We start from the raw sequence: 15,830 nt of genomic DNA, 5'->3' as shown, positions 1-15,830 counted from the left end.
GTCTCCAAAAAGAACATTACTGCTCATCTGCAGTTTGCTAAAGATCACGTGGACAAGCCAGAAGGCTATTGGAAAAAATATTTTGTGGACAGATGAGACCAAAATAGAACTTTTTGGTTTAAATGAGAAGCGTTATGTTTGGAGAAAGGAAAACCCTGCATTCCAGCATAAGAACCTTATCCCATCTGTGAAACATGGTGGTGGTAGTATCATGGTTTGGGCCTGTTTTGCTGCATCTGGGCCAGGACGGCTTGCCATCATTGATGGAACAATGAATTCTGAATTATACCAGTGAATTCTAAAGGAAAATTTCAGGACATCTGTCCATGAACTGAATCTCAAGAGTAGGTGGGTCATGCAGCAAAACAACGACCCTAAGCACACAAGTCGTTCTACCAAAGAATGGTTAAAGAAGAATAAAATTAAATGTTTTGGAATGGCCAAGTCAAAGTCCTGACCTTAATCCAATCAAAATGTTGTGGAAGGACCTGAAGCGAGCAGTTCATGTGAGGAAACCAACCAACATCCCAGAGTTGAAGCTGTTCTGTACGGAGGAATGGGCTAAAATTCCTCCAAGCCGGTGTGCAGGACTGATCAACAGTTACCAGAAACGTTTAGTTGCAGTTATTGCTGCACAAGGGGGTCACACCAGATACTGAAAGCAAAGGGTCACATACTTTTGCCACTCACAGATATGTAATATTGGATCATTTTCCTCAATAAATAAATGACCAAGTATAATATTTTTGTCTCATTTGTTTAACTGGGTTCTCTTTATCTACTTTTAGGACTTGTATTGAAAATCTGATGATGTTTTAGGTCATATTTATGCAGAAATAGAGACAATTCTAAAGGGTTCACAAACTTTCAAGCACCACTGTATATTTGCATATTTGTAGGAATTTGCATCACTCTTTTATATTTCTATAAAAAGTTACAAAGGGATATATTACGGTTAGAAGTGTGGGTAGTGGCTGTCTTTTTTTTTCCTTTCAACTATACCGTATGTACAACATGAAATCAAATGAGATTTACTCACATTGCCTGCACCATCAGGTCAGATTCTAGTTATCAGTGTAACTGACTGGTCACTTGATTTGAATCTGAATTTCAATAAATTTGAAGGACAAGTATGAATAGTGTCATGGGTTTGGGAAATTCAGAAATGAAAAGCTCTAATGGCTTAAATGCACTGTCTTGCAAAAGTATTCATCCCCCTTGGTGTTTGTCCTGTTTTGTCGCATTACAAGCTGGAATTAAAATGGATTTTTGTGGGGTGAGCACCATTTGATTTACACACCATGCCTACCACTTTAAAGGTGAAAATTGTTGTTTTATTGTGACACAAACAATAATTAAGATGAACAAAAAACACAGAAATCTGGAGTGTGCATAGGTATTCACCCCCAAAGTCAATTCTTTGTAGAGCCACCTTTTGCTGCAATTACAGCTGCAAGTCTCTTGGGGTGTGGTCTCTATTAGCTTAGCACATCTAGCCACTGGGAATTTTTGCCCATTCCTCAAGGCAAAACTGCTCCAACTCCTTCAAGTTAGATGGGTTGCGTTGGTGTACAGCAATCTTCAAGTTATGCCACAGATTCTCAATTGGATTGAGGTCTGGGCTTTGATTAGGCCATTCCAAGACATTTACATGTTTCCCTTTAAACCACTCCAGTGTAGCTTTAGCAGTATGTTTAGGGTCATTGTCCTGCTGGAACGTGAACCTTCATCCCAGTCTCAAACCTCTGGCTGACTCAAACAGGTTTTCCTCCAGAATTGCCCTGTATTTAGTGCCATCCATCTTTCCTTCACTCCTGACCAGCTTTCCTGTCCCTGCAGATGAAAATATCCCCACAGTATGATGCTGCCACCACCATGCTTCACTGTAGGAATGGTGTTCTCAGGGTGTTGGGTTTGCGCCACACATGGCATTTCCCATGATGGCCAAAAAGACCAATTTTAGTCTCATTTGACCAGAGAATCTTCTTCCATGTGTTTGGGGAGTCTGCCACATGCTGTTGGGCAAACTCCAAAAGTGTTTTCTTATTTTTTCTTTAAACAATGACATTTTTCTGACCACTCTTCCATAAAGCCCCGCTCTGTGGAGTGTACAGCTTAAAGTGGTCCGATGGATAGGCGCACCCATTTCCGCTGTGAGTTTTGGTGGGCGGCCTTCTCTTGTCAGGTTTGTAGTGGTGCTATATTCTTTCCATTTTGCTATAATGGATTTAATGGTACTCTGTGGGATATTAAAAGTTTGGGATATTTTTTATCACCCAACCCTGATCTATACTTCTCCACAACTTTGTCTCTGACCTGTTTGGAGGCTCCTTGGTTTTCATGTTGCTTGCTTAGTAGTGTTGCAGAGTCAGGGTCCTTCCAGAACAGGTTGATTTATACAGACATCATGTGACAGATCATGTGACACTTTGATTGCACACAAGTGCATCTTAATCAACTAATTATGTGACTTATGAAGTGAATTGGTTGGACCAGCTCTTATTTAGGGGTTTCATACGAAAGGGGGTGAATACCTATGCACACTCCAGATTTCTGTTTTTTCATTTTAATTATTGTTTGTGTCACAATAAAACAACAACGTGCACCTTTAAAGCGATAGGCATGTTGTGTAAATCAAATGGTGCTAACCCTCCAAAAATCCATTTTAATTCCAGCTTGTAATGCGACAAAACAAGACAAACACCAAGGAGGATGAATACTTTTGCAAGACACTGTAAGTAAATAAATAAATGTTAATCTATTGAGTCTAATATTTGAATAGTTATTATGGTTATTAAATTAATGTGCACTGAGGGCATAAAAGTGTCGATGAATTTTATGTTCATGCTGCAAGTTTGAGAACCCTTGAACGCAGCCACATATTTGCTCAGTGAGATGCCAGTAAGGATGGTTTTCATCTGTTCCTGAGGCACTCTGGGGCCACTCACGGTGTAATTGGCGCACAGCGGGTTGAAGGCGTTGGTCCCACACACAAAAAGGCCGCCATGTTGATTCAGCAAAACCTTCATATAGTTACGGCACTCCTCCTGCAGAGACGGAGACCAGCACAGAGAAAGAGAAAACAAAAAGTGGAGAGAACAACAAAGAGATATTCATGAGGAAAGCAAATTTGGATCTGATGGATGAGACTACATGCAGACAGATATTTAAACAAGGTAATTTTTCTGAGCAGCACCTCCAGTTGTTTGCTTAATGCATGAATAGGCCATGAACTAGGCCTCACTGTGCAGCTCCACCACAGGGCTCATGATGAATCACTCATCAGTAGTTCATTCTCAAACAATTCCCCTCACATTCTGGAACATTCCTGGATAATATTCAAGAGCATTTATGGTGCATGTCTGCTTTTGATGTTAATGGAGGTAATTAAGAATTTGAACTCTCATTAGAACAAAGCGCTGTTTTTAAAAAAAAAAAAAAAAAAAAGCTCCCATTAAAGCAAGCCAGGCAGTTACTAAAGAAACAAAAGTGTACATTGAAGAGCTGGGAATGTTTTGGTTCATTAAAAGGCACCTGTGAAGCCCTTTGAAGAAATTATGTGTATTTATCAAAAAGCACTGCAGAAAAGCCCCACTGTGTAGCTCCATGCTGGGGCCCACACTTCTCTTTGTCCATTGACTTTGGCTAGACCTCATGGTGTAGTTGAACTCAGCAGGGCTGACACTGAGGGCAGATGTTCTGGGAAGATTAGGTGAAGTACTGAATGCTGGGTTGGTGTTATATATTCTTGATGTGTGTGTGACTGAACGGATATTTCTCTTTCCTGATAGTGTTTCCTTGTGCACAGAAAGCTCTTATTCATAAGATCTACCACATGCTTCAGTGGGATTCATATTCAGTGCATTATCTTTAAATAAACACATCAAATGCAGTACAGTCACTGGAAAAAAAAAAGATTCCATTTTTTTCTGTTTCTTTACCAATATGTCAAAAAAAAAAAGTTATGTACCAAAGCAATAGAGACAGGACCACAAAAAGCCTTAAGAACCGCATTAACCCAATCAGTAGCAGTGTTGGATATTAAGAAATGGCAACAATAAACATTGTTGAGCGCAGACGTGCTACCGTATAAATTCAACATATACAATCAGAGCAAAAAATAAATAAATATGAAGGAAGCGGATATTGAAATTTATACCACAGCGTGGTTGAATGCTCAAATATGATTGGCTCGGGGGTGTCCGTTATTTACATATCTTTTAATTTTTCATTATTGTGAAAAGACACTTCATGTATGAATGTAATGATGGATGTCGTTTCTCTTTACTTAGTTGAGCGGTTCTTGACATAATATGGATTGCTACAGTTGTCAAATAAGGCGATTTACTTTATTATTATTATTATTATTATTATTATTATTATTATTATTAACTGCTGAAGTCTCTCAAAGGCATTAACATCAAGAAATTGCACTAAATAACTTTTGACAAGGCACAGCTGCGAATTGAAAAGCATTCCAGATGACTACCTCATGAAGCTGGTTAAGATAATGCCAATAGTGCACAAAGCGTCATCAAGGTAAACGCTGGCTACTTTGAAGAATCTAAAATATGAAACTTTTTTGGGGGGGGTTCACACTTTTTTGATTACCACATAATTCAATATATGTTATTGAAGAGTTTTGATGTCTTCAGTATTGTTCTATAATGTAGAAAGTACTCAAAATACAGAAAAACCTACAAATGAGCAGGGGTGCCCAAACTATTGACTGGTACTTTCTTAAATCAGCTACTCTATATATGGCAGCCATTTCCTACAAGTGTCTGTGCTGGAATTCCAACACAAGCACATCTCATTTGACTTAATGAGGTACTGATTAGGTGATCATCTGAACCAAATCTTATTTAGTGAGGAAAAGTATAAAACCCACTGCTGTAGTCGTCATTATCCTCTTGCAATAGGACCAGTTTGGATGGCAAAAACAGTGCTAGTAGTATTGTACCTTACATTTAATTGTAAGACAAAAATGTCTATTCATTATGCCAAAAGAGTGAAAAAGAAAAGTTTTGAGTGAGAAAAAAAGGGTTAAATTTTAGCTTTACTGGCAGAGGGATACAGTGAGCGTCAGTTTGCTGACAATGTTCCCGAACTCTGAGGATTGGGTTTTCCAGCAGGACAGTACTCCAAGCCACACAGCCAGGTCAATCAAGGTGTGGATGGAGGACCACAAAATCAAGACCCTGTCATGGCCAGCCCAATCTCCAGACCAGAATCCCACTGAAAACCTCTGGCTCAAGAGGAAGATGGATGGTCACAAGCCATCAGAGAAAGCTGAGCTGATTGAATTTTTGTGCCAGGAGTGGCATAAAGTCACCCAAGAGCAACGTAAAAGACTGGTGGAGAGCATGCCAAGACACATGGAAGCTGTGATTAAATGTCAGGGTTATTCCACCAAATATTGATTTCTGAACTCATCCTAAGTTCAAACATTAGTATTGTGGTGTATAAAATTGAATATGATCTTCATTTCTGTGCATTATTCAAGGTCTGAAAGCACTTCATCTTTTTTGCTATTTTGACCAGTTGTCATTTTCTGCAATTAAATGCTCAAAATGACAATATTTTTATGTGGAATTTGGGGGAAGCGTTGGCAGTAGTTTATGGAATAAAACAGAAATGTTCACGTTCCTCAAACACGTACCTATAAATAGTAAAACCAGAGAAATTGATCATTTTTCAGTGGTCTCTCAATTTTTTGTCCATATACAGTATATATAGCACGTTCATTCTAATATATACACTGGGATGTGTACGGTGAACGCGCCACAAAAATCTAAGACTAATAATAAAGTTAATCTTCCAATCATTGATGTGCTGAAGTTTTTTGTTCTGGGATGTGTATTTAAATAGCTACCGAAGAATGACTGTTTATCGCAGCTATAATGCAGAATATAACAGGAACTAACATGTCTTTTGGATGTTCCACAATGTTAAACCTAACTCTAAACCTTTAAAATGTGTGATGTGTCATTCATTACTAAATTAAACATTATAATCATTGGCAAACTGCTGTGGTATAAGTGATGTATCCCAGTTCAGACTGTGCTGTTGTACAAAAATAATGCACTTCAGAAGGGTTGTAGCACTTGACCTGCACCTCATCGCTGCATCATCGCCACCCCCAACCTCAGTTTGAGCCCTTGCTAATGAAGTATTCCGACAACATGATGCTACTACCACCATGCTTCACTGTGGGTGTGGTCTTCTCAAGGTGAAAAGCCGTGCTGTTTCCACCAAATACAGTGTTGTTCAGTTGTACCTCAGTCAAGTTTTGTTTGAGTTCCTAAAGAAAGAAATAAACGCTGCTCTGTGTGTGTGTGTGTGTGTGTGTGTGTGTGTGTGTGTGTGTGTGTGTGTTTGTTCAGCCTTTTTGATTACAGTGAAAAAAAAAATTGACACTACGTAAGTAGTTCCCACTAAATCCTCCTCTTGTTCAAAAGTTTTACTGTGTAAATAAAGGTAAAGACAGAACTTTAATTACCTACTAATTGCAAAACAACATGACTATGGCTCTTTTCAAACAGCAAGCTTGCATGCTTCATAAAGAATGTTGCTCAGTGCAGTTCTGCTTTCACAGAACTTTATATATTACAAGCAATAAATACAAAACAACAAACAAAGAACAATGCACCTATTACACTCAGGGCTATGAGCATTTGCTTTGCACATTATAAATCTATCAGAACTCAATGTGCTGTAATTGTAGGGTAGAAATGTCGTGCTCGATGTTAACAAGGAATGTCACTGAAGGTTCAGTTCGGTCCCAACCGAAGGAGCTTGTTTCAATCAAAACACAGATTTCTAGTTCATATTGTAATCACCATCAATACGGTACGTAAATGTGCTTTTAACTCTTCATTATCACTCAGTCCCTGAGGTCCACCATTCCGCTCTCATGTACGTACTTTATCTCCTCATGCAAGGTTCTGTGCTGTTCTTCTCTCTGGAGTATGATTCTGTCTAGTCCCTTGCTTTCTTCCTTTCTTCTTCTTTCTCATTTGCTTTTGTCCCTCCTGACACATCATTGACAAAGCGCCACCTGTGCTGTCTGGCAATGGGTCAAATCCTACTCGCACAGCTTCTGCTCTCTCTCTCTCTGTCTCTCCCCCACATGATCTTGCAGAATGAAAATTGTAGAGAGAATAGAGTAGTGGTTGATTGGAGAAAAGCATACACAGTGAAGTAACTATGATGCCGCTCAGTGTGTACACACAGTTCTATGAATATTCTGTCGTTAATTTCACATTCTGTTCTTAGCATCACACTATGTAAGTGTCAGTGTTGTAGTCGAGTCCAGTCTTGAGTGTTCAAGTCCAAGTCAAATCCAAGTCATTAAAGAAAATTTCGAGTCGAGTCCACGACTGATCCGAGTTGAGCCCGACACAAGCCCCGCTCTCAACAGGGCAAATAACATGAGACAGGGTTAACACTAGCTAGCTCACTGGTCAGCTAGCCCCATTATCAACAGGGCAATGAACATAGCGTGTCACTTCCTTGTCTGGGTGGAGTCTTGCCAAATGACAATTGAAGTTCGAGGTTGTCCCTGTCGTCTCCTCGAGAGTTCTTCTACATACAGTAGCAGTGCCGTTTTTCCCACTGCATGAGAAGTCTGTATAAGCAAAGCGGACAATCCTAGGGGTGTTCTCTCCAGGCATTTTACCGCCATTAACGTTAGTTTGTTCCTGAACATGACGTATGAACAGGTGAATGTGCATTCTCTTGCACGAAATTAGTATAAAAATTAATGTAGATACAATGGGAATAAAAAGTATACACACCCCGTTAAAATGATATGTTTTCTGATGTAAAAAAAAAAATGAGACCACGATAAATAATTTCAAAACTTTTCCCACCTTTAATGTGACCTATAACCTGTACAATGCAATTGAAAAACAAACAAATCTGTTGGGGGGAAAAACATCAAAAATAAAAAATGTACAATAAGCCGGTTGCATAAGTGTGCACACCCTTAAACTAATATTTTGTTGAAGCACCTTTTGATTTCATTACAGCATTCAGTCTTTTTGGGTTCACGCCTGCCATCAATTAAAATGACTCTGATTAACCCCAAATAAAGTTCAGACATTTACTCAGTTGCTCCTCCAGCAAAAGCCAGGTTTCACAGAGAGCTTACAAAGCATCAAAGGGATCTCATTGCTGAAAGGTATCAGTCAGGAGAAGGGGACAAAAACATTCCCATGGCATTAGATATACCATGGAGCACAGTGAGGACAGTCATCAAGAAGTGGAGAAAATATGGGACAACAGTGGCATTACCGAGAACTGGACGTCCCTCCAAAATTGATGAAAAGACAAGATGAAAACTGGTCAGGGAGGCTGCCAAGAGGCCGACAGCAACACTGAAGGAGCTGCAGGAATTTCTGGCAAGTACTGGTTGTGTACTACATGTGACGACAATCTCCCGTATTCTCTATATGTCTGGACTATGAGGTAGGGTCAAAGAAAAACATCCAGGCCCGGCTAAATTTTGCAAAAAAAAAAAATACATCAGCTCTCCCAAAAGCATGTGGGAAAATGTGTTATTGTCTGATGAAACCAAGGTTGAACTTTTTGGCCACAATTCCAAAAGGTATGTTTAGCGTAAAAACAACACTGCGCATCACCAAAAGAACCCCATACCCACGGTGAAGCATGGTGGTGGCAGCATCATGTCTTGGGGTTTTTCTTCAGCTGGAACAGGGGCTTTAGTCAAGGTAGAGGGAATTATGAACAGTTCTAAATACCAGTCAATTTTGGCTCAAAACCTTCAGGTGTCTGCTAGAAAGATGAAGAGGAATTTCATCTTTCAGCACGACAATGACCCCAAAAAAGTTTTGGAATGGCCCAGCCAGAGCCCAGACCTCAATCCAATTGAAAATCTGTGGGGTGACCTGAAGAGGGCTGGGCACAAGATATGCCCTAGCAATCTGACAGATTTGGAGCGCTTTTGCAAGGAAGAGTGGGCAAATATTGCCAAGTCTAGATGTGGCAGACTGATAGACTCCGACCCAAAAAGACTGAATGCTGTAATTAAATCAGTGTTTCAACAAAGTATTAGTTTAAGGGTGTATACACTTATGCAACCAGCTTGTTGTACTTTTTTTTTATGTTTTTCCCCCGAACAGATTTGTTTGTTTTTCAATTGAATTGTACAGGTTATAGGTCACATTAAAGGTGGGAAAAGGTTTGAAATTATTTATCGTGGTCTCATTTTTTTACATCAGAAAAACCCATCATTTTAACGGGGTGTGTACACTTTTTATAGCCACTGTATAAATATCTTATGCCAAATTATGGCATATTACAAAAATAAAGAAAACTCCGAGCCCTTGTCTCCAGTTTACGAGTCCGAATGCAGTTAATGCACGAGTCCGAGTCATCTGTGCTCAAGTCCAAGTCGAGTCACGAGTCCTTAAAATTAGGGCACGAGTCGGACTCAAGTCGGAGTTCTGGACTCAAGTACTACCGGTACAAACATCCTTTGTGTAATATCAGTTACTGATTGCCTTTTTATAGAATGGTCCGGTCTTCAGTGCATTCAATGCTTTTATTGAGATTTGTATGCTAAGTCTTGTCTATTTTGTTGACAAAGGATTATGAGCCAATCAAAGAGGATGGGATAACCTTTGGTCTCTTGGCCAGACAAGAATAGAGGAACAGTTTGTACTGTTGGGTGGCTTTGTGTGTCTGTGGGATTGTCCTTCTTATTAAGATATGTCTCTGTGCAGGGCTCGGGGACCATTTGTATTCTGCTGAAGAAGGAGATTGCAGTGAAAAATGTCTGTGTGCATATCAGACTATTGAACATGAGGCTGAAAGACCAGAATAAACAGACATAGAAAGACAGAGGAGCACACACGTGTTTGTAACACAAGCTAGAATATTGAATTTCAATCCCCTTTATGAGAATGTGTCCACTTGGGTAAAGTAACAAAAATAATTTCATTACCAGTGCAATTACTGAGAGAGAGCACTGGCATCAGGGAAGACCATTCCGTGTGTGTGTGTGTGTGTGTGTGTGTGTGTGTGTGTGTGTGTGTCAGCGATCGGAAAATAAAAAAGCGTAGCCACAGAAAAGAGAGTCTCTTAGATTTGAATCACACAGAAATAGATTTTGTAAGGGAAACTACAAAATTAGTTGTGCCACGTAAGTTTATATGGATAAAGTTACCATTCTGCAGAGCACAGCCATTGCTAAGCATTATTCAGAAACTGCAAATGAGGTCTGCACTAAACTAAAGGATGAATCTGTAGGTGCTTTTCCTCACATGGGGCACCAATATTGCTGTAAATGTAATTAAAGTAGCAGTTTCTTTAATTATTACCTCCATTATCTCTAGCTGCTTATCCTGCGCAGGGTCGCGGGGAAGCTGGAGCCTATCCCAGCTGACTGTGGGCGAGAGGCGGGGTACACCCTGAACAAGTCGCCAGGTCATCACAGGGCTGACACATAAAGACAAACAACCAATCACACTCACACCTACGGTCAATTTAGAGTCACCAGTTAACCTAACCTGCATGTCTTTGGACTGTGGGGGAAACCGGAGCACCCAGAGGAAACCCACGCGGACACGGGGAGAACATGCAAACTCTACACAGAAAGGCCCTCGCCGGCCACGGGGCTCGAACCTGGACCTTCTTGCTGTGAGGTGACAGCGCTAACCACTACACCACCATGCCGTCCAGTCTCATTAATTATGCATGTTTAAATTAGATATATATATTTAAATGTTAAATGTAATGTCTTCCTCCTAAAACTACGTCTTGTTTTTCTTGCATTTCTACAGAAAATAGTTTTTCAAAAATAGTAGGGGAGAGCAGGGAAACTTGAGATGGGGGAGACTTGGGACAGTTTGTATTCCTATAAATTAATTTCAATCAACCAATCAGGTCTTAGATTACATCAAAAGTTAGATGTTGTCCCTTAGAGTAACCTACTTCCTTTGGAGCCATGAAACTGGACACTGCAGTAAGATATGTGCAGTTAAATATTTTTGTCAACCAAAACTTGTATTTTTTTTTCTACTTCGCCTTCACCTCCATTCTATGGTGTAATGTACACTGGTGAATTCAGGATTTGTTAGGAATGAAAGTATGTAGCATAGAGTTACCACATATAGTATTCAAGTTAAATTTCGGAGGAAAAAACATTTAAGGATTTTTTTATTTTCAAAATGGTCAGATGGGGAGAGTTGGGACAGTTCATGCTACAGGTTTTTTCTCATGGTTTACAAATATAAAATTGTTTAAAATGCTTGTTAAAAATGCAGCTGTGTACCTGCATGAGGATTAAACTTATTTCATTCCTTCTTGAGAATGGAACTGTTTTGTCTCGTCAGGTTTTGGGTAAACTGACATTTTTCTATCGCTGTACCAGCATTGTGTGTTCAGACAGTTCATATGTTGCAAGTTTTGAAAATAAATACAAATTAAACATGTAGGATTAAACTCAGTATTTTATTTATGTTCCATGTCTTCCCACTGTGTCCCAAGTCTCCCAACATGATGTCCCATGTCTCCCCTCAATGTCTCATGTCTCCCTGCAAAAAAATAATGACAGAAAAAGTGAAGCCTGAAGGCCAGTACAGTGGGGCAAAAAAGTATTTAGTCAGCCACCAATTGTGCAAGTTCTCCCACTTAAAAAGATGAGAGAGGCCTGTAATTTTCATCATAGGTATACCTCAACTATGAGAGACAGAATGGGTGGAAAGAATCCAGGAAATCACATTGTAGGATTTTTAATGAATTAATTGGTAAATTCCTCGGTAAAATAAGTATTTGGTCACCTACAAACAAGCAAGATTTCTGGCTCTCACAGACCTGTAACTTCTTCTTTAAGAGGCTCCTCTGTCCTCCACTCGTTACCTGTATTAATGGCACCTGTTTGAACTCGTTATCAGTTTAAAAGACACCTGTCCACAACCTCAAACAGTCACACTCCAGACTCCACTATGGCCAAGACCAAAGAGCTGTCAAAGGACACCAGAAACAAAACTGTAGACCTGCACCAGGCTGGGAAGACTGAATCTGCAATAGGTAAGCAGCTTGGTGTGAAGAAATCAACTGTGGGAGCAATTATTAGAAAATGGAAGACATACAAGACCACTGATAATCTCCCTCGATCTGGGGCTCCACGCAAGATCTCACCCCGTGGGGTCAAAATGATCACAAGAACAGTAAGCAAAAATCCCAGAACCACACGGGGGGACCTAGTAAATGACCTGCAGAGAGCTGGGACCAAAGTAACAAAGGCTACCATCAGTAACACACTACGCCACCAGGGACTCAAATCCTGCAGTGCCAGACGTGTCCCCCTGCTTAAGCCAGTACATGTCCAGGCCCGTCTGAAGTTTGCTAGAGAGCATTTGGATGATCCAGAAGAGGATTAGGAGAATGTCATATGGTCAGATGAAACCAAAATAGAACTTTTTGGTAAAAACTCAACTTGTCATGTTTGGAGGAGAAAGAATGCTGAGTTGCATCCAAAGAACACCATACCTACTGTGAAGCATGGGGGTGGAAACATCATGCTTTGGGGCTGTTTTTCTGCAAAGGGGCCAGGATGACTGATCCGTGTAAAGGAAAGAATGAATGGGGCCATGTATCGTGAGATTTTGAGTGAAAACCTCCTTCCATCAGCAAGGGCATTGAAGATGAAACGTGGCTGGGTCTTTCAGCATGACAATGAACCCAAACACACCGCCCGGGCAATGAAGGAGTGGCTTCGTAAGAAGCATTTCAAGGTCCTGGAGTGGCCTAGCCAGTCTCCAGATCTCAACCCCATAGAAAATCTTTGGAGGGAGTTGAAAGTCCGTGTTGCCCAGCGACAGCCCCAAAACATCACTGCTCTAGAGGAGATCTGCATGGAGGAATGGGCCAAAATACCAGCAACAGTGTGTGAAAACCTTGTGAAGACTTACAGAAAACGTTTGACCTCTGTCATCGCCAACAAAGGGTATATAACAAAATATTGAGATGAACTTTTGTTATTGACCAAATACTTATTTTCCACCATAATTTGCAAATAAATTCTTTAAAAATCAGACAATGTGATTCTGGATTTTTTTTTCTCATTTTGTCTCTCATAGTTGAGGTATACCTATGATGAAAATTACAGGCCTCTCTCATCTTTTTAAGTAGGAGAACTTGCACAATTGGTGACTGACTAAATACTTTTTTGCCCCACTGTATATTTGACAATCTGAGAAACTAATGTTGTGACAAGAGGGGATAGTAAACACTCTCTCATGCAATATGAATGTAACGCTACCTGCACAGAATTTCACGCAATCTACAAAAGCTGAAAACTTGTCCCAAGTCTCCTCGCTCTTGCCTATACATTGCATTTGTGCAATGAAAATAACTTAAGAGAAAAATGCTATCACGGTTATTGTCATCTATATACTGCACTAAAAAAGCAGCAGTTTTTAGGGGCACATTAAAAAGGCTATAACAGCACAGCAAGTTATCATGCAATGATCCATGGAGCTATGACTGGGAATAAATGTCTGGAACCAAAAATAAAGCCCTGCTGAAAAATCCAGCTTGGTCTGACCATCTACCATCTGCCAAAACACAGCCATGTTGCTAAGTGCTAGTCAGAAGCAAACAGTTTCTGAATTATTGCTACTATGCAACTTTGTAGATGAGTTATTTTCAAGAAAATAACATCAATTAGAAAATTGCGAACATTTTCCTGATCAATTTAGTCAAGAATATAAAAAACAATTTACCATCTGGCAGAAAAATGGTCCGTGTTTTGGCAGCTGGTCAAACCAAGCTGGATTTTTCTTATTTCATGGTGGAGGAGAAAATGAACGATGTCACCACCTCCGTAGTTACCACCTCGACCCAACCACTTTACATCACCAGTGCAGGCTTCGTCTCTGCATCAATCCCCAAGTCTCACTGAAAAAAAGTTCTGACCATGTCATCATGACGTTGCAGATTACAGCAAAGCTAAAATACTGTCCCCTCCTGTATGAGGAGAGAACCTCACAATCAATTTTAATGTGTCTTTGGTTTCGAAAGTGTAACTCAAGTATTACTGTACCACGATTATTACAATTACCAATAATATTAAAGCGACACTGCCTTTCAATTTCATAAAATTTAGTTCTGTCTGAAATTTGGTCGTTGTGATATATGTTTATTTCTGTAACTTCTCACAAAATATTAGGCCATTCCGTAGCTGGGAAGTTATTTTATTTGAGGGGATTCCTGAGCAAATAATGTGCATGAAATCGCTCGCTTCGCGCAGTCACGCAGACAGAGGAAGTCCGTGTGCGCATGCGCAGGTTTACCTTTGACCGTGCACTGACAGTGACATCATTCTGTCGCTAAATGAACAGCTGATCACACCGAGGTGCTCGCTGACCGCCGATATTTATTAGTTTGGTCCTGCGTTCCCTTTCATTTGTATATAACAATGTATTTTCTTCTCACTTTCCGTTACTGTAGTCGGTCTTTCACGTTTCATTCACGTCCTCCATTTTTCTCTCCTGTTTCAAATTTGTATCCCACAATGCCTTGCGTGAACAGGGAAAGCCCACCACGTGATGCATGATGTAGTACAGTATCTTGAATTGGGTCATGGTGAAGCAGGAAAAAAACAGCAGAGAATTTAGGGCCACGTGGCCCTAAATTCATTAATTGGTCTATTAAAAAACACTAATAAAATTGGAAGTCTGTGATTTGACTTCAGTAGCTTACGGTCCACTAAACAAAAATAATTGGGTGTCAGGGAAAATTATTTTTATGACCTACACTTGAAAAATCTGAAAGGCAGTTTAGCTTTAACACTTTTAAACAAATATGAGGCATATCAGGTGAAAATCAATCCAAATTGCTTGAAATTGGTCACACTGAATTCAGAATTGAATGTAGAACAACATACTTTTCACAAATTAAAATATATGTTTATCCATTCTTGAGACATTACAAATCAGAGATTGAAAAAACGGCTTAATATGCTGTAATATTCTGTATGAGGATCACATGGTCCAAAATAGGCCTCATGAACAAATTAGATCAAATGTTTTTTCTTAATAACTTTATTTTTCAAGATATTTACATGGAAATTGGCAGGCACATAGATGGTTGTGTACTGAATACAAAGTTTAAAAAATGAGTAAAAACAAATTATGCAAATTAGCATTTAATTAGTTTTAATTATGCTAATTAGGTACAAATGTTAAATCGGTACACTCTCTTCTTCAATGCTTCACCAAATGGCTTTATTTGTGCAATATAAAGCTGATCTTAACTCTCATTTATACATCACAAAGAAGGAGAAATCAATGTTAATTATAAAATATGCATAAATAAGCACTGAATGTCTCACATCTACCATTCTCTATCAGAATAAAAAAGTAATCAAAGATTATTTATAATACCCTCTTTGTGCTCTGTCGGCCTTTGTATTTCTAAGTAGGGCCTACTAGTGTTTATATGAAAGAATATAAATGATTATTTCGATTAATATTCACAGCTTTCAAGGCGAACCTCGAAAAAACTGTATGAGCCACATCCAATAAACAATTCACATTAACTGAACTGAAATTGACACTTGCGTTTCTGACTTCCGGTTTTTAAAAATATCATTCCGAACACTAAGATCTCAATATTTTTCATCAAAACAACTACAGTTATATTTTAACCCTTTGGTGACTGACCCCTTGAAAATCGTTCCTCCAGGAAAGATGACGTTTCAGTTGTCAAGACAACGGAAAAACTAAAATACAAAACAGAAAGATACGTCACAATGCTCTTGTGCACAAAACAAAATGCTCTTGTATTTTAGTTTTTCC

At 39.4% G+C, this 15,830-nt stretch overlaps 1 protein-coding gene across 1 annotated transcript in view; it reads right to left on the bottom strand.

Annotated features, from left to right (window-relative positions):
- Positions 1–15,830, bottom strand: part of sema6ba (sema domain, transmembrane domain (TM), and cytoplasmic domain, (semaphorin) 6Ba) — a 224,719-nt gene that overhangs the window by 137,783 nt on the left and 71,106 nt on the right. Inside the window, exon 6 of the mRNA XM_060906139.1 lies at positions 2,949–3,047. Coding sequence (XP_060762122.1) covers positions 2,949–3,047 — 99 coding nt within the window. The remainder of the gene's footprint in view (positions 1–2,948; positions 3,048–15,830) is intronic.

The sequence above is a fragment of the Neoarius graeffei genome, chromosome 23 (assembly GCF_027579695.1).
Source record: "Neoarius graeffei isolate fNeoGra1 chromosome 23, fNeoGra1.pri, whole genome shotgun sequence".
Taxonomy (NCBI): Eukaryota; Metazoa; Chordata; class Actinopteri; order Siluriformes; family Ariidae; genus Neoarius; species Neoarius graeffei.
The sequence above is the reverse complement of the archived record's forward strand: the minus strand, read 5'-3'. Positions and strand labels throughout refer to the sequence as shown.